General features: G+C 39.0%; 1 protein-coding gene across 1 annotated transcript; it reads left to right on the top strand.

The window, feature by feature from the left end:
* Nucleotides 1-2215: 2215 nt before the first annotated feature.
* LOC124160162 (protein takeout-like) lies at nt 2216-17431 on the top strand. The gene is made up of 6 exons (XM_046535919.1): nt 2216-2463; nt 8966-9058; nt 9961-10111; nt 13128-13261; nt 14523-14675; nt 15718-17431. Exons 1-6 carry the CDS (start codon nt 2391-2393, stop codon nt 15870-15872), a joined length of 759 nt encoding a protein of 252 aa, XP_046391875.1. The 5' UTR covers nt 2216-2390; the 3' UTR covers nt 15873-17431.
* Nucleotides 17432-18141: the final 710 nt, after the last annotated feature.

Raw genomic sequence — 18141 nt, 5'->3', positions numbered from 1 at the left:
CTTAAGTGGACATGTTTCCACAGCGTAAAGCTAACACTCCAGGGGCCGTATTCTGTAACTCCAAACCGATCGGTGCGGCACCTATTCGTCGGGGGGGACGTCACACTGACTCCCGGCATGCAGTCGTACGATTCTGTACGAACCCGATCGGTGCGGCATCGACGTGAGGACGGGAGATCGTCAGTAGCCATACCGACACCAAAAAGGTTTCTGAGTTTCATGAATTTCCCCGTGCGCATTATACGTTTTATTTTGTTTTCACCTCATCACCGAGTAAAAAATGAGGTTTGCTGCAATGTTATCTCTTTTTTCCCCCTCAATAGGCCACTATAATTCACTGTGTCATCATCTATATTGATTACCTTGACATAAATATAAGATATTGGTTAATAAACATGAGGTTTGCCACCATATTACGACATTCTCTCATTTATGTTACCACTTTCACTCGCTTGAAATAGGATTCATTTCACTCTATCATCATTTATTTACTTCCTTGACATAAAAAGATATTTTTTATTAAACATGAGTTTTCCGCAATATTATCACTTTATCGCCTCTGAATAGGCAACTATTATTTCATTCAATCATCATTTGGCATTTCTTTCGACATAGAAATTAGATATTTTTATTTAAATATGGAGTTGGCCGCATCGTTATCAGTTTCTTTCATTTGCAATATGCAACTATATTTTAACATATGTTTGCCTAACTATTTTATTGTCATCCATTGATTCCCTTGACGATAAAAGAAGGTATTTGTTAATAAGTATAAGGTTTGCCTCAATATTATCATTTTCTCTCACTTGGACTGCGCAACTTAAATGAATTTCACCCAGTCACAGTTTCTTTACTCCCTCGTCATTACACTTCTTTTAATTACTCCCTGCTCCATATTTTTATAAGAATTTCCTTACTTGTTCCTCTAATATAACATTTGCATTTGCTTTTGAATCCTACGTTTCCATGGTTTCAATGGTTTTGGGAATCGTACCGACTGGTTTGAAACCGAAGACCGTACAGAATCGCTGAAAGTGCCGTCATCGGTACGGAAACCGTTGTCGGTACAGAATGATGTCCAGTTGGTGGGCTTGAAAGGGAAACCGATCGGTGCGGTACCGACGAAATACAGAATACGGCCCAAGATCAGACTCTTCACAAGGCTTTTCCCTAAACTATTACGTAACGATCCTTTCATCAGTTCCTTCATGTTTATGAACACCTCCTCTTCTAACGCTTTTCCCTGCCTTTGGCCGTTACGGGTAAGTAAAATCCTAAAACTAACGAGAGAGAAAAAACGAACGAGAGAGAAAAAACGAACGAGAGAAATTTTTGCCAGGTTCTGCTCCTATTGTATCCTGAATATTTAAAGATTAGTTTGTCATCAAATAATTAATTCATCGCCAAAGAAGACAATCCGAGAGTGAGTCTTCGTATCTCAAGGTGAAGTTTCACACGTTTTTTCTGTGATTTTTAATCGTTATATATTTTACCTTTAAATTATTTAACGGATAAAGAAGATTTGAAACAGCAGGGTAACGAATTCCGAAATTTGTAATCAGTGGCTGGGAAAGAATTGAAGTAAGAGTTAGCACTGGCTTGGGGAATGTGGAGGTAGGCAGGGTCAGATCGGGTGGGCATATGTTGAAGTCTTTGTGTGAATGGATGAAGACAAGGGCCGCAATATTAATGTTTAAACTCAGACTAGCTATTTGGCCTGGACTCCTTTGGGTAAGGAAACGCTCGTCGTCTCATTCGTTTTGCCCACAGCCTTTCCTCGTCGTTCGCATTGAAGATCGAACGCCAACACATCTTTTTCTACATAATTATTCAATACTCTCCGTGAGTCGTGCACGAGCCGCATAGACCACCTTCTTTAACCCCTGCATCTTGCCTTGGCAGCCAAGAGTGTGCAGCAGAGAGGGATGCGGGGAAAAAATTAATTCATGAAAAAATAAGGAAGTGGTTAGGGAGGCTCGTTGGCAAAGTGTGCGACAGAGGGCGGTCCGAGACCACTTTCTTTGTCATCCGCCGTGGAATGGTGATCGGAGTGCCCCCTACCACGGTGGAGGCGGGGGGAGGGGGGGGGGTCGCCAGGCAGGAAGGATTGGCCAAGTGTAGGGGGGGATCCCCTCCACCACCACCTCCACCCACTGATTATCGGAAGTTCCTCCCCCCTTGGGGTGCGTTTGTTTATATGTGCCCGGCTGCGGTCCCGTGGAGTGCAGACTGACGGGTGTCACAGTCGCTGACGAGGAGGCTTCGACGAGCAATCAGTCCGAGCAGGATAGCCGGCCGCTTCGATCTCTCTTCGCGTTCATCCTTGGAGATTTCCACTCGATCCTGTTGGGAGAGGATTCAGGAGCAGGGAAAACTCGATATTTTTCAAGATGTTGGTGATTCCTGTAACAGTTCTATTGCTCGGCCTCTTCTCGCCTATTCTTGCTGCTGACTCGCCGCTCCGTAAGTCTCTTTCGATCCTTTATTTTCCTTTCAGGTGAGAATAAATCCCTCTAGCATGTACCGCTACAGTATATTAGTAAATTAATTATCATTTTTCCATCGTGCCTTTAATCGGATCTATTTAAATTAACAAGGGCCCTTAAGTTTGAGAGATTTCAAAGACAGTGCAGATGTTTAAGAAAAAAAATACAAATATCTCTCCTAAAATGAACTTAATGTTCTACTTTAGAATATTGTGACTGAAATAACTTTAATGCCAAGACTTTATAATATTCCCAACTCACTCCTATAATAAGATACTTACGCGGAAAAATGAAATGAAAACATCAGGTAGAATTTCGATTGTTTTTTTGTTTAGAATTTACAGCACCATCACACCTCTTCAAATCAATACCAATCAGAGAGCAACGAAGGCCCCAATAATGTCAGTTAGCATTCCTTCATCTCAAATGACCGCTACCCAATACGAGCACATATTTTATATAATTAAATATGACAATTCCCAATGAAAAAGCTTAAATTGTCTCAAGTGTGGGCTTCAACTGTTCGTGTTGGCAGTAGTAGACTAGTAAAAGTAACGCTCTGTAGATGAAGTGCTCAAGATGAAAATAATTCCCAGACAATTCAGAGGGTGGCTTGCAATTAAACACAACATTAATGTTCCTCCCCCACCCCTCTTTTTTCATATCCCCCCATCCACCCACGGATACCTATTTAAGTGCAAGCCACCCTCTGAATTTTTTAACATGAAACAGTTTCACGAAGTAATGCCGGAGACCGTGCCATAGATTAATATTCTCTGCTATTCATTCCTCCGTTAACTCCCCCCCTCCCCCATGTCTTGGACGTTGAGTAATACCTTCATGAAGTATGTCTTCATCCTTGGAGACTGTTTCAACATGTCGGTGTTAATAATATCACACGGCTGCAACCTGGATGGCCTAAACTACTAATATTCCAGAATCTCATCAAAGGATAAATCCCAGCCCCAGTGGTATAGCCAGGAATTTCGTTCGAGGGTGGGGGGGATCCAACACCATTGTGGAAAATTTTTGAGGAACAGGGTACTAAGTAAAGGGTTTTAAAGTGATTGTAGAACTTATGAAAAACCTTCATTTGTTAAAAAAATATTTTGTAAATTCATGATTTTTCGATATTTTGTTTTATTTAATGAAGGAAAGTAATTGTGTTTTATATTTCGGTGGGGGGGTGTCAGGACCCCCTGAACTCCCCTGGGTCCCCTCCAGGGATCCACCCCCCCCCCCCCCCCCCGGGGTACGCCACTGGTGTCGAACCAGTATCCGGTTTATTTACTATTTTAATGTAGTAATCCGTGGTAAAATGACGTCGATTGCATAATCGGACGCCGATGTTTGAGGAGTAATCCTTGTTTCAAATTCTTCTCATTAAGTGGGACCTTGATAGCTACCTTGGTGATTCTATCCCGTCAGAAAAGTTGGTCTTGAATATTCAAATTCCGCGGAAATAAATTTGTAACTCCGCTTTATCCGGTACTGTGTCATTATTTCATTTATTTTTTTATAAAATAGCGAGCTTGATATTTATAAGTCTCTCTCACTCAAATACTCATGATACATATGAGAAAATGCATTACGCTGGCCATAGTTCAAAAGGGCACTTTAGTATTTGCCAGCCAGGTGATCTGCCTTGCCTCCCTTTTTCAAATGCTTCCGTCTCTATGCGTGATCTATGAGCATTTTCACAACCAAGGTTTGTGCATCATTGCTTCCGACACACCATTCGGGCAGCCTTGTAACATGCCTACGAACAGGCGGTAAGCGGCATGAGACCAGGGTTGATTTCAAGTACTTCCGTACTCTGTGGGTTAGAAATATTTTCCTCAACTCCCTTCAACGCTCTAGAGATATAACGAATCAGTTTTATTTTCTCCGCAACAATTACCATTGTGATTTTGCCTCCATAATGGGGAATTATTCACGTTCATTTGAGCAAAAAATCTTTACATTCCTTAGTGATTTTTTTCGCTTGCTCCCAAAGTATCATAGGAATCAACTACACTTTTTCAGAAAACTTCAATGCAAAGCAGTCACTTCCGTTAAAGGATGTTTCCACTTCTCTTGAATCCTAAGTTCGCATGCCACCTCTACCTCGCTTACTCCATATTTTATGATGTTTGATTCTTTTGTTCCTTGTTAATATGACTTAGCATCTAGTTATTATCGCATATTGTTTTTTCTTGACGCATAGTATTTCATTTAAACTTACTTCTATCTTACAGTTGTTTATTTCATATATATCATTTGTGTAAATAGCGACTTGAATGGGAAGTATCTAAAATTTTACAATATTTAGATAAGATTTTTCCACCCCCTATTTGATGCTGTTAATAGAACTATTTACTACGCATTTGCATTTTTACGTCGGTAAATTTCATAACTAATTGGAATATCCATTTCTCTAATTTGTCTAAGCGGTTTGTATTTCAAATTTCAAACAATATCTGTGTAGTAAGTCGCAGATTTACCTGTGAAGTAAGTGGAGGACGTATATTAATGCCCGTTAAAAACAAAATGAAATTAACCATAATCCTTCAGCTAGTTTATGAGGAAAGACACTGGAAATAGTTCCGCAGAATGAGAATAGTTTTTATTCCGGTCACTTCCTCTTTCCTGGCGACTTTGCGCCCAAGGCTTCCACGACCTTCCTTCAAACAATCTTGAGCCTTCGCTTTACATACAACCGTACTTAATAAGTCTTCGCTTGTACCTCCATTGTTGTTCACGCTATTTGAAGGATTTGTCCTTCTTCCGGCTTTGTTTCCATGGTCTGGGATGTACGCTATGGTGTCTCCTTCGGTTGTATTTTAAGACATGATAATTTAATGCAAAGAAAAAATAACTGTTGTTTTCATAAACATCTTTAGAAACAATTCATAGTGGAAGAAAAATTAATTTGAATTCACTGCAACATGAGCCGGTATATTTCACTTCCTAGTCACACATGTCTTCCGACACAAATTTCGCAATATATGTCAAGTCAAATAGTTTATTGGTTTATTTTTGGGACTTTAGTAGGGATATGCGAGTACTCGAAAATTCGAGTCGAGTCGAGTAGTTGGTCCTCGACTCAAGTGTTTCGAGTAGTATTACGAATGTCGAGTCGAGTAGTTTCGGTTACAGGGCTGTCGAAGCCAGTAAGTTCAGCAATCTACCGACAGAATGCGCCATCATGAAACTCTTGAGGTAATATCGTTTATAAAGTCGTTCTAATGCCGTGGCTTAGGAGTTTCAGCTTTTGTATACGTAGCAGTCAACCACTATAGCAGTCTACATGGGTGCCACATCTTTTAGCTTTTTTTGAGCACGAAGTACGTCCAATGTTAATTTTAGTTTTTTCCTTTGTGTGTTTAGTTTCCCTCTTAAACTAACACAAAATAGAGCCTATGGTTGATTAAACAAAGTAAGAAATAAAGAAAACCTACACAAGGTTCCCAAACCTTCCAACTTCGGAAAGAAAATACTTGTTCGGAAAAACAAGTGTGTTGCCGTAGACATTCTTCTGCAGGCAGTAATACTGTAACGTGGAGACATCAAAACCTTTTGCCTGAGCATGCAGGATAATTGATTTTTCTGCATGAGAATTTGAAAGGATCGAATATTGCGTGATACATTTACGCATAAAAACTTAATTTCAATATTACAAATATTGAGGGTTCTTTTGAGCAGTTTGGATGGATACTTTGATGGCTTATTACTAGATGTTAAACCATTTCAATTGTGCTTATAGAACTATTTTGAGACACATTAATTTTCATTCGTCTCCTAATTAAGACTCAATTTCCATCAATTTTCCTCGTCATCTTTCCCGTTTTACATTAAGCTAACCATTCAAAATAGAAAATTCGCTAATGGATTAAAAAAAAGAGAGTGAGTTGGAGCGTGCATTGCCTATACCATAATCGACTCGACTCGATACTCGCGAATAGTTTTCAACTCGACTCGAGGTCAAGAGGCACTACTCGCACATGCCTATAATTTAGTAATTGGGGTGTATAAATAGATAAATGAGAGTATTTCATTTGTTCTTGTGGCTGACTACTTACGAAGTTATTTTTTTCATTCAACATTATACTCCTTCTCGTTTTATCGACAATTTTTTGGGAGAAGGCCATGGTGAATATTTTAGTTCAAGTAATTTCATACTTTTATTTATTCAGGGTTCTGTTTATTTGGTGTTGCTTTAGTATTTTGATTTAATTATTTTTCAAATATAACTTTGAATATTTTTATGACAGTATTTGTATATTATAGCCTGATTTGAAGTATTCCTGCACTGAAAAAACACTTCGGATATGAGAATCGTAGGTTTGCGTGTCACACCCAAACCTGAGGTGAAGGAAAGGACTTGTCCATACATTTGGTTGTGTCACCCAAAGGGAATGGGTGATGAGGAGTTGGATGTTCCAACTACTCCATTGGTTGCTACATCCAAAGAAGATGGACGAGTACTTTGGATGTGAGAACCAAGGCGTTGGGTGGCTCATCAGAACAATGTTTGGATGCCGAATGAAAAGTTTAGATCACCTGCCCAAAGGATAGCGCTCTACCCCTTCCTCCCTCCTATGCCTATCCCAGATAAATATTTACAAATAAAGAAAAACGTTGGAAAGGCTTCCTTTTTTTTAAGTTTCACGACCTTACCCTCCATAAAATGTAAAATAATAGATTCCATTGAGGTCGAAAACTTGGAGAATATTGACGACTTCTTGAAACTAACATTGCTAATCTCCGACACGTCCATTTAAATTTCAGCCCACTTATTATGTACATGATAAGAATTCAATCACAAATTATAGTTCTGTGGTCTGGGAAATGCCTGTTGACTGACGTCGTAATAACTTTATCTTGTCGATAAACCAGACTTTTCGTAAACAAACGTTAGAATTGCAGATTTATTTGCTTATTGTCACACCATATCCCACTTCCTTAGCAACGACCTACCTTTCACAATTTAACTGGTTATTCCCTTTCCACCCCTGGCTACTGAAGAAGACGTCATTGGACTGCGCTTACGTGGATTGGCGATAGACTCGTGTTTTTTCCCTTGAACTTGCTCTTATTCGCTCACGCATTCAACGCTGCTATCTTGCTCTGGTAACGCTTCTCGTCTTACTTTGGCAATATGTTAATTGTCTTAGTGTTGCCACTCTCTGGACTTCTATATTTCCCCGTCTTTATTCCGTCGCCTGTTGAGACCTTTGACTGCCTGATGGTTGATTAGGTGTTCTACACATGCATCAACATCTACATAATACCCGAAAAGGCGCCTAAAAAGCGTGTGGCAGGGGTGTTAGGTCACCAGTCATTTACAAATAAACATCAAATGCTCTTTATTAGAGTCCTTTATGGTTTTGGGGAGAAGCGAATTCCGCATCTATACAGTCGATAAAATATAACATTCTCAATATTTTGCTTCTGCGGGAACTGGATGTACAGCGAGGGTCTAAGATTATGTTCTCCATGTCGCTCTTGAAGATATCCAAGCCTAGCGCGCAGCCTCCTAGTCTCTAGCGGCTCTCAGCCTAATGCACTTATCATCTGCAGTGGCGTAGCGAGGGGGGCGGGGCTCCGGGGGGTCTGGACCTCCCCCCGAAATATAAAAACACAATTACTTTGTTTGATCATAAAAGAAAACAAAATATTGAAAAATCATGAATTCATTTTAAGTTTCTTTGAAAAAAGAAGTTATTTCGATTATGGTAACTATTAAAATTAGTTTAAAACCCTCTACTTAGTACAATGTTTTTCAAAAATTTTCTCTCGGACCCCCCTGGTTTTGAACTCCCCCGAAATAAATTCCTGGCTACGTCACTGATCATTTGGGTAACGCCGTCTGTACGCCCGTAGCAGTTTATGACAAATCGTGCAGCTTTCCTTTGTATTTTATTAAGTTCGCGGATTAAGTCTTTCTGCACCGGATCCCATACGCCCGCTGCATATTAAAGGTGTGGCCGGAAGAGAGTGAAATATCACAGCTCTCTTTTACTTTCTCTTCCGAAAATCGTTCTACAATATTACATATTGTTTGCTGATGGAAATAATTTGTGGATATAAATTTACAGTCTTTGAAATTTGAGCCAATGTGCTGTATTTCTATATAACTCTAGTTCCAGGATTCGAGATTCATTTGTGGACGCATTACGAGGAAGACCAGAGTTTCTATATTATGACAGCCGTAAAAATTTCACATTATTTATCGCTAAGGCTTTTCTTCTTTCAGTTAACTGTTATGCTTGTGTTAGGTTACGTACCCGTGCTTGTTACGTTCAAAATTGGCTACCATGACGTCAGTAATGGTTCCTACTCTTTACATATATTACGGAGGGCTATTATTTTTACTGTGTGCTTTTCATCATTATTTCTAAATATAAATATAATTTAATTCCTAGAGAAAAAATCATTTTTTATGACTTGTGTCTGTTATTTTTTATCTTCTAAGTCCAGTTTTTTCTTCTTTACAGCAAGTTTCGTCAAAGTATGCAAGCGGAATGATCCCAAACTGAATGAATGCTTCCTAAAATCCGCCAAAAACACCTTGCCAAATATTGTTAATGGTAAGTTAAGTATATTTGCAAATTAAGAGGGATATCAATTATAATTTATGGTTTGATGTATGGTTGGTGATTTTAAAAAAATTTCTTTGGCTTTGACGTTTTCTGTATTTCACATTGAAGTGCAATCGTGTGTTGATATCTTCACTTTAGATATATTGACCATTTCTTATTCATTTTAAAGTTTTATTTTACAAATTCATTTTTCATTCTAAGTTTTATTCGCTTTTAAATTGAAAGTATATACCCTAAGTTTTTTGATTGCTCTTCTAGGCATAGATTGTGGTAATTTATCATCGTAATATTTGTCTTTTTTTTTTGTGCTCCACAAATTCCACAAATGCCAAAAAGGCGCCTCTCTGCCTCTTGACTAGTCTAATTTACAGATTTATTTTTTTGATAGCCTAGGCTATTACATAAAACGGTGATAAAAATTTGAACGGTGTGCAGAGTAGACCCTGAATAACATTTACCCGTGTTATGAAGCTCTAGTGATATTAATTTGAGGTTAAATTTTAATTTTTGAGAGAAATTTTGACAAGTGTTCACTCTCGGTAGCCTGAATGTTTTAAGTAAATAGTGGTAGTTAAAAATCAGTAATACCTGAGTGGTCAAAGAAAACTACGACCGGTCGATGGGCAGTGATGCTCCCTTTTAATGGCTGTAATTAGTGTAGATAACACCAAAGAAGTGTGGACATTCCGCAGTGGAAAAATCATTTGCCTTGACGAGTATTGGAAAATGATTTTCCTCAGCGGATTTTCGCACTGTAAATGAACTTTCGGGTGACTACGCAAAGGTTTGCCGTTGGCAAGTCGCAGCCGCGGGTATTACTTCAATGATCAGAGTAATATAAATGATGATTGTCCATAAATATGTTTCTTTTTCTTCCTTGTTTTATGAAGGTAACAAGGCTTTCAAGATCCCCAAGTTGGACCCTTTCAGGATCGAAGCCATGACCATCGGACAGGGAGCCAACAGCAACATCGGCTTGGAGCTGACCTTCCGCGACATTGACATCATTGGACTCAAGGACACTATGTTGAAGGATGCTAGGTACATAAAATATGGCCTCCTTCGCCAACTATTTCAAATTATCGTTGGTTGCAGACTAGAGCAGACACGTTATCTTCCGTTTTTCCTTTTTTTTAATCCGTCGCCTACTGGTCGAGATTTTCTGGAGCTAAATCGATTAATCGAATGCCTTAACCCTATCGCATATAAGTCGATGACGTCACAAACTTCTGCTGAGCGGATCACTGCTTCTTCTCCAATAATCTTCGGCTTTTCACATTGACTCACGTCTTTCATGCGCAATTCTTTCCCTGAATGAGCGGTTCCTTCTTAGCGGGTTGTTGAATCAGAACTCTTATGACGTCACAAACTCAATAAAATCAGGCGGCAACTATCGTGTTTGTATTTTTTCAATCTTGTGAAAGAATGGTCGATTTAGGGAGATTATTTTCTTAAATGCTTTAATTATCTCTCAATAAAGTTGATGGTTTGAGGCGTTACTGAGTGGAACTTACTCATGATGAATAAAAAATTTAAACTTTGTTTTTCCACAGAATATATTTATAATTACACTACCATGGTTTCGACGCTCCGTAGCGTCAAAACCATGGTCGTGTAATTATAAATATATTCTGTGGAAAAACAAAGTTTAAATTTTTTATTCATCTTAATTATCTCTCATTTGAATTACCTAATTGACTTTGTATGTGAGCATATTGAATTTACCATTTCCCCTACAGCCGATGCACGTATTATTTTACTGAACGTATGGGAGGAATTATTGATCATGTCAACAGTAGACGCGTTTTCAGGGCAAACTTATGGTTCCAGCATCAATACATGGAGCTTAGTGTGGACCATCAACGTCACGCGCCACATGTCTAATTCTCTTCAGGTTGCTTCAAGTCTTTGGGGTCGCACTATTCATGCGCAGCCTCTAATTAGCATCTGAAAGACATGCCATTTATGTGCTATTCAGGTGAACGTATGATTGAACAGGGTGGCTAGCACTGTAAAACCGGGAAGATCAGAAAATCTCCGGGAATTTTATCTTCACTTGAAATGTCAGGGAAAGCAGGAATTGGCCTTTAATGTTTCAGGGGTTAAATACCAAATACAGCGTTGGGAGAAGTGTGCCTTTGCCGGCCAAGTTAAATTTTATGCGATTATGCTTTCTTATAATAACCAAAAGTAGGTACAATGTTTTATACATGGTAGAGCCAATATTGATAATACATAACAAATGTATACCACTTCTAACATCTCCCTTATTCTAAGAATAGTTTCTTTCATCAAAGAAAACGAAAGGAATTGATTGCGATTCGTTACCCACCATTAGTGTATTCATAATAAACAAATTATTTGGTTTTAGAAATCCCAGTTTAGACGAATGTTAATGGTCAATTTTAACCTCATTTAAAAAAAGGCCAGATTGGCGCCCATGCGATGCCACTCCACGTGACGTCACAGGGACCTAGTTTCTATACGAGTATATAGGAGTTTAACATCGCCTGAGATTACCAATGAATGCATGCGGCACAGAGCTCAGGGAAACATCTGTCAATAGTCACCTATTTAAACTGCCTATGGTCGGAAAGTTTCCTTCGCTTGATGGAGTATTAATAATCTTTATTTAACCCAAGCGCTACCTGATAGCAGCCTGCGTCGTATCAGCGCTCAAAGACTCACCCCAAGGTCATCTCGCTTGGCGGCAGCGGGAACCAGAACGACGTCACTCGGAGTTTTCCCAGCATTCATACTTAGCCGTCGCCTTTTTGCGCGGTTGAAAAACTTTTTATTCAATCATTTAGTTTTTCATTTTATCGCGAAAAATAGGTATCGTCATTTAAAAATCTAAAAGCGTGAAATACGAACTCCAGGAGTAATAATCTTTCGCTTTAGACAATAAAAAATAATAGGAAACCACCCTATTTCAAAATTTTCAGCCTGCATTTGAGTATTCACAAGCAAATAAAGATGCCATTGGATGATATAGACCATAGGTAACATCGTAAGAAAAAATAGACGCCACGAAACTCCCGCATCAATCATGCGTAATTGGTAGGTCCTATTGGAAGAGCGTCAAACATTCGCTCCGAAAACCTCAGCTGCGTGCACAGTACCAGGAGAGACGAGTGTATCTGTTTACCTTCACGATATAACGATGGAATCGCCTCTGATTGCGTGTTTTTTGTCAGACTGTGCATTTTTTCAATATCTTAGAAATCATCGAATTATTTTTCCTCTTAGCTATTATTTAACGCAAATTGGCTTAGCGAAAAAATGCATTGTGATCAAGGTCTTCTAGGTTTTTAATCCTTGAGGAAGTTGTCGCATGGGGACGGGATTGAAATCAAACAACATAATTAGGTCTTCTGAGCAATTCAATGCGCAACCGGTTCAGCCAGCTATAGAATCATTGGCGTAAATAACTCAACCGGTTTGACTATTCACTCAGCATTTAGTCTTAGTTATTATGTACTAGCCGTCTTTTATATCCCATTTTTGCTTGCGTAATTCCGCCAATTAAATGCTACTCGCATGTATTAGCTGTTTTTACCAATCTAGTTAATAGTTTATTTTTTCCCCTGAAAGTGACCGAATTTTTATTTTTTATCCAAGAACGATACGAATTGTATTCAATTTATCCTTATCCCTCTCTAGTTCTTTCTTTTCTCTGCGCTTCTCCATCCCGCATTTTTCGTGCTCGAAGTCTTGGTATCCCTTTGGGAATATTTCCCTCCTCATAACCCTCCCTCTACTGTAAATCCAGCTTAATTACTGTACATCAATACATGGCCATTCGGCAATGTTCTTTCAATTATACATAACTATAATTAGTTACTGAATTTCCTTTTATTAATAAAGATATCTCCCGTGGACGTAAGATTTTAAATTAAGCATTTTTAGCTGATTTGGATTTTTTTTTGGAGCAGTTTCCCAAAAGTGAGCTAACAATCCATTCGGTCAACAACTCTCCCACTCTTATGCGTTGCTAGTGTCACGTTTATTTGCGTAAGCACATCATGCGTTTAACGATTGGTTCTTCTTTCTTCAGGATTGACCTGGACAAACTCCGCTTGGATTTCGAGATGGTGATGCCCTCTCTGAGGGTGGAGGGTCCCTATGAGGTCAGCGGCAAGATCCTCGTCCTCCCCATCACCGGAAAGGGAATGAGCAACATCACACTCGGTAAGATGTGGCGCCCGTGTGTCGCCCGGAAACACGATCGTGGTCGCTGGGCGACAGTCATTCTACCCCAAGCAAACCCCTCAAGGCACAATGTAACATGTTATACAAAGAAGTTACATATAACACGTTTTACGAAAAATTTATAAATCCGTGTAATAAGTAACATTGTGTAACAAAAATAAATACGTATAACAAGTTATTGATTTCCCGCACGAAGTGGGAAAATGTGTAACTTATTGACGAATATTTCTTGGGCTCTCAGCCAGGTTAATGCTTTTATATAAGCCGACGTTTCGAGAGACGACTTGCCTCCCATCCTCAAGGCCGTGTTACTTTGTGGAAGTCCAATTTCACACTGAACTGGATCGACCGTTTACCGAAAAGTAAAACGGCCTTGAGGATGGGAGACAAGTCGTCTCTCAAAACGTCGGCTCATATAAGAGCATTAACCTGGCTGAGAACCCGAGAAATATTCGTCAGAAGTATTCACCAGGAGAAATTTAAATCGTTTAGAACGTGTAACATATGTTAGAGAAAAGAGGTGAGGCGCATTGTGGGGATAGCTAGTTGACGGGGGTGGGCTAAGACTGAATCTGTAATATGTTACTTGTGAACTTTTGGCTCCGCTGGACTCTTGTTATACAACAAATTTTTATATTAAATAAATGTTACGAGTAACTTGTTACACGTAACATGTTTATATAGCATGTTACACAGTGTAAACGCACCTCTACGTCTATATCTATATAATACCCTGAAAACCACCGCTAGGTTGTTTGGCAGAGGGTGGCCATTTACCAGCATGAAAGAGCGCATGAGCGCATTCTTCCATGGAATACGCATACTAACAAAAATATACTTCTATATTCATGCAAAGGGAAAACTTGCCAACTGCTTATGAAGGCAAGATGCCTATGAAGCTAGAACATGGTTCAATGTGACTCATGACTCGAGTGCACAATGGTTCACAAAGTGTTTGGCGGCCTTCATACCCCAAGCTGATATTTTCACCATATTCATCTTCCTGGAATCGATGGAATCGGAATCGACTTTAGGCGATCGAATGTCGATTCCGATCTGAGAATCGGTGGTATCGACAATCGAAGTTTGGAGTCGACTCATCCCTAATAATTATATCCTATTGTTATCGCTTGGATCGGGTTGCCCTAATGGGTCCATGTCGCCCATATTAATAGCGAATAAAATTCCATGATAAGGAAATGCAGCGTCACTATTCTTTGAATTGCATTGTCTTTGGCAGAGAACGTGAACGTCAAGTGGTCCCTCGGCGGGAAGTTGGTGGGCAAGACCCCTGAGAGCCGGCGACTGCAGGTGGACAGCGCCAAGGTGGACATCGACCCTCAGAACATGAGGATAGACCTCGACGGACTGTTTGGCGGAGAGAAGACGCTCAGTAAGGGAAACAAATCTATCCAATATTACTACGCTCATTACTTTTTAAATGAACACTGTATTTTCCTATGTAACTGTTGTGGAGAGGAGATTAAAATTGAAAAAGGACAAAACCAACCCAATATAGGAGATAACTATGAAACCTTCCACCAGTGTAGACGTTTTCAAAATTAATTTCTATTCATCAAAAAATCTTTAACTGGAGAAATGTTTTCTTTGCCTTGTAAAAACTATAATCGTGTTTCTTAAAAGCATGCATAGCCTATAGAATAGCAAAGGAAAAGGTTGATTCAGTCCTGAAATATATTTGTGCAATTCCATTAGTGACGGAATTAACTTTAGATAAAAATATGCTGTAGGATATTTCGATAAAATTGTAAAATACAAAAAAATTGCAAAAATTCTTACTAGGCATGATCAAAAACCATTTATGAAGATGATTTTCATGTACAGAAACAAAATTAATTACCGAAATAACTCCTAAACATGCCCAAAATGAACATGTGACGGAATTACTTCCAGGTCAACCTCCCAATTGTAATGATTTCAAGCATCTTCAAAACTATGTGAATCAAAATATAGTTTGAATACTTTTAATAAGACTCTGAATAATGCTTTAAATACTGAATTCATAAAATTCAATCATTTAGCTGTTGTTTTATCAATATAAAATATTTCCAACCTAAATTTTTACTTGAGAAAAAAAGTTGACATTTTCATGGAAATGCCTGGTTACTTTAACTTTCTAAGGGCACGAATAAAAAGATATACTATGAGCCGCGACAATACACATGATCTCTTTTCTTGGCAGAGACATTATATTCATCTTGATAGCTGGTTATCATTAATTGGAATTCATCTAATTAGCAGGTACTATGAATCAAATTTCAGCTAGGCTTTATAACTAGAATTTCTCCGCTGCCCTTATCGTTAATTGATAAAAAGAAGCGTGCGACAAATGTGATTCCTAATTAATTGCTTCCTAATTTCGAGTTACGGAGAATAAATCTTTTCGCTCAAGTCATATGTTTGTTGTTTTGCAGGTGAAAACATGAACGTGTTCCTCAACGAGAACTGGCGTGACGTGTTGGGTGAGCTGAAACCGGGAGTGAACGAGGCTCTCGCGACGATCGTCACGCTCATCGGAAACCAGGTCATCTCGTCCGTCACATACGACCAACTCCTTCCCCCGCAATAAACGAAACAAATACGAAAGAAAAAAGGGAACTTAATGGTGACAAAAATGCCTCATTACAGTGTGCTTCCTCTGCGTCTGCTATCAACCTTCTTCGCCTCGATCTGCAAGTTTTAAGCATCAGAACAACATTTCCCTTGCCATAGAACCCTGCTTCAAACATCTCTCTCTGCTCTGAATTCTAGAGTACTTACTTACAACACGTATCAGCCGCCATGGTGTACTTAAACTCTTGCTAGGGAATTTTAATTGATACAAATGCTTCGTGGCACATTGTCTCTATTAAAACTGACGCATTATCCTCTCCTCTCGTTATACCAGCAGTTCTCTACACCGAAACAAGATTCCTCACGTCTAATGTCCCATGTCCACGCTAAGAGTAACGATCACCGACGTGGAACGGAGTGGTAAGAGAATTGCCTCTCGGCGGACGTTGCCAAATTAGTTAGGCAAAGTAGAGATATTGAGTTCTGTCGATATAGAGGGTAGCAAAATGAAGTTTGGCAACTCTGTGCAGAAGAGCAAACAGTGGCTACATCCGAGACATTATTGTGACTTTGGAGGAATATGCTCCGACTATTTATGCCTCCCCTAATACCTCCATTGCTCGCAAAATCGTGTCATACTTGAAACAAAATGAGTCCGAAGGCAGGATCCAACAACAGAATGTGATCTTTAGAGTTTTTCGACTGTTATTTCTGGATATCGCGCTGGAAGCACGTGCCCACATCTGTATCGTATACAGTTCCGTGCAAATGGTATGCCCAACTTTCTTGGCCGGAAGGTGTAAAAACTGGATGTGGCCCCGTGTACTTCCTTCATTGCGTCGTTGCCAGTCTGTGGTGGAAACGCTATTGTATTGCATATTGTTGTAATGCTGCTAATACTTCTACACTCATTGGTTCATTGTCGTTACCTTGTGCTTTTCTCGCTTCCGTCCAATAGTTCCTCACCGATGTGACGTCTGAACTTCTGCAGAATAATGATGCGTTTGTCACTCTTTATATATATAAAAAATATCTTGGTCTGCATATTTATTCCCTTTTTTGTGCACTTCTACGAAAAAATTTTTTGTACGCAAGCTATTCTCGAAAAACATCTATGCGTACAAATCGGGTAAACAAAGCTTTATTACAGTACAAATGTCGTTTTTAGAGACTAGAAATAAAAAATCTAAAGGCACGAAAAAATCCAAAGATACAGAAACTAATGCATAAAAAGATCGCATAATTTGCTTAAGAAAATAATCTATTTAATGTTTCAAAAGGTCACTAAAATTTGGGATTTTCCGAATTTCGCAACACATGATCCAAATCGTTTCGTAATCCATATTGTACTTCCAGTATTGCACTCCTAAATTCTTTCATTCTTTTTTTTCTTTTCTTGTATTCTTTTCGGAGCACAATAGTTGATAATGAGTTGTAATTGTTGTTATAGCTGGTGGTTGGCTAGCCTGCGTCATAGTGCTATACGCATGATGTGGACTGGCTTTATTTTCGTTATTTAATCCCAGCTGTCTTTGTGTACCTTGTTAAAAACATATTAAAAATTGTTTTGCTAAATATACAGTCTATTAATGATTTATAGCCCTTTCCATAGCCTCATCCTGTACGCCTGCCCTTAAAGCCTGTTCTACAATAATTGGTTCATTGCCGTTTCCTTGTGCTTTCCTTGCCTTTGTTCTATAGCGCCTCTATGAAGCGTCGTTTGAACTTCTACAGAATAATGATGCGTTTGTTTCTCTTTTCTATCTGCATATTTATTCCCTTTTTTTGTGCAATTCTATGAAGAAATATTGCACGCAATCTGTTATCAAATAACACCTATGCCATCAAATTGGGTAAACAAAGCTCTTATAAGCTTCCTGTCACACATCAATTTGTTATTTCTGGGGTTAGTGAGGCATGCTCAACGCGTGATGTACATCATTAACGTCATTTAAAATAAGAAACGTACTTTGACTTGGACGGTGTCTCGATGATCATGCAGGAATGACAATGCACCAAGGATGAAATTGGTCATTACAAATTCATTTGGCTTATTTTCATGGAGAATTGCATCCTTGGCATATATAACTTGGCACCAGTGCGCTTGACTGCGTGAAAAGTTGTTTGTTTTGAAGTTACTTGCATGCTAAGAATGGAGAGTGTTCAATATATGCGTGGTTATCAAATATTACCTTTCCTTTGGGCTAGAACCTTGGCGCGGTGGAAAGGCTTGCACGTTCCTATGACCCCTAGAGCTGCAAAGGCGGGATTAATTCTAAATTATT

This window comes from Ischnura elegans, chromosome 6, assembly GCF_921293095.1.
Source record: "Ischnura elegans chromosome 6, ioIscEleg1.1, whole genome shotgun sequence".
NCBI classification, from domain to species: Eukaryota; Metazoa; Arthropoda; class Insecta; order Odonata; family Coenagrionidae; genus Ischnura; species Ischnura elegans.
Note: the sequence above shows the minus strand (reverse complement) of the source record. Positions and strands in the feature narration are given on the sequence as shown.

Excerpts from the sequence above, each read along its gene's own strand:
- LOC124160162 (XM_046535919.1), top strand. The coding sequence starts at position 2,391 with ATGTTGGTGATTCCTGTAACAGTTCTATTGCTCGGCCTCTTCTCGCCT. Across the intron at positions 9,059-9,960 it reads CTTGCCAAATATTGTTAATG|GTAACAAGGCTTTCAAGATC; the intron begins GTAAGTTAAGTA and ends TGTTTTATGAAG. Across the intron at positions 13,262-14,522 it reads AATGAGCAACATCACACTCG|AGAACGTGAACGTCAAGTGG; the intron begins GTAAGATGTGGC and ends TGTCTTTGGCAG.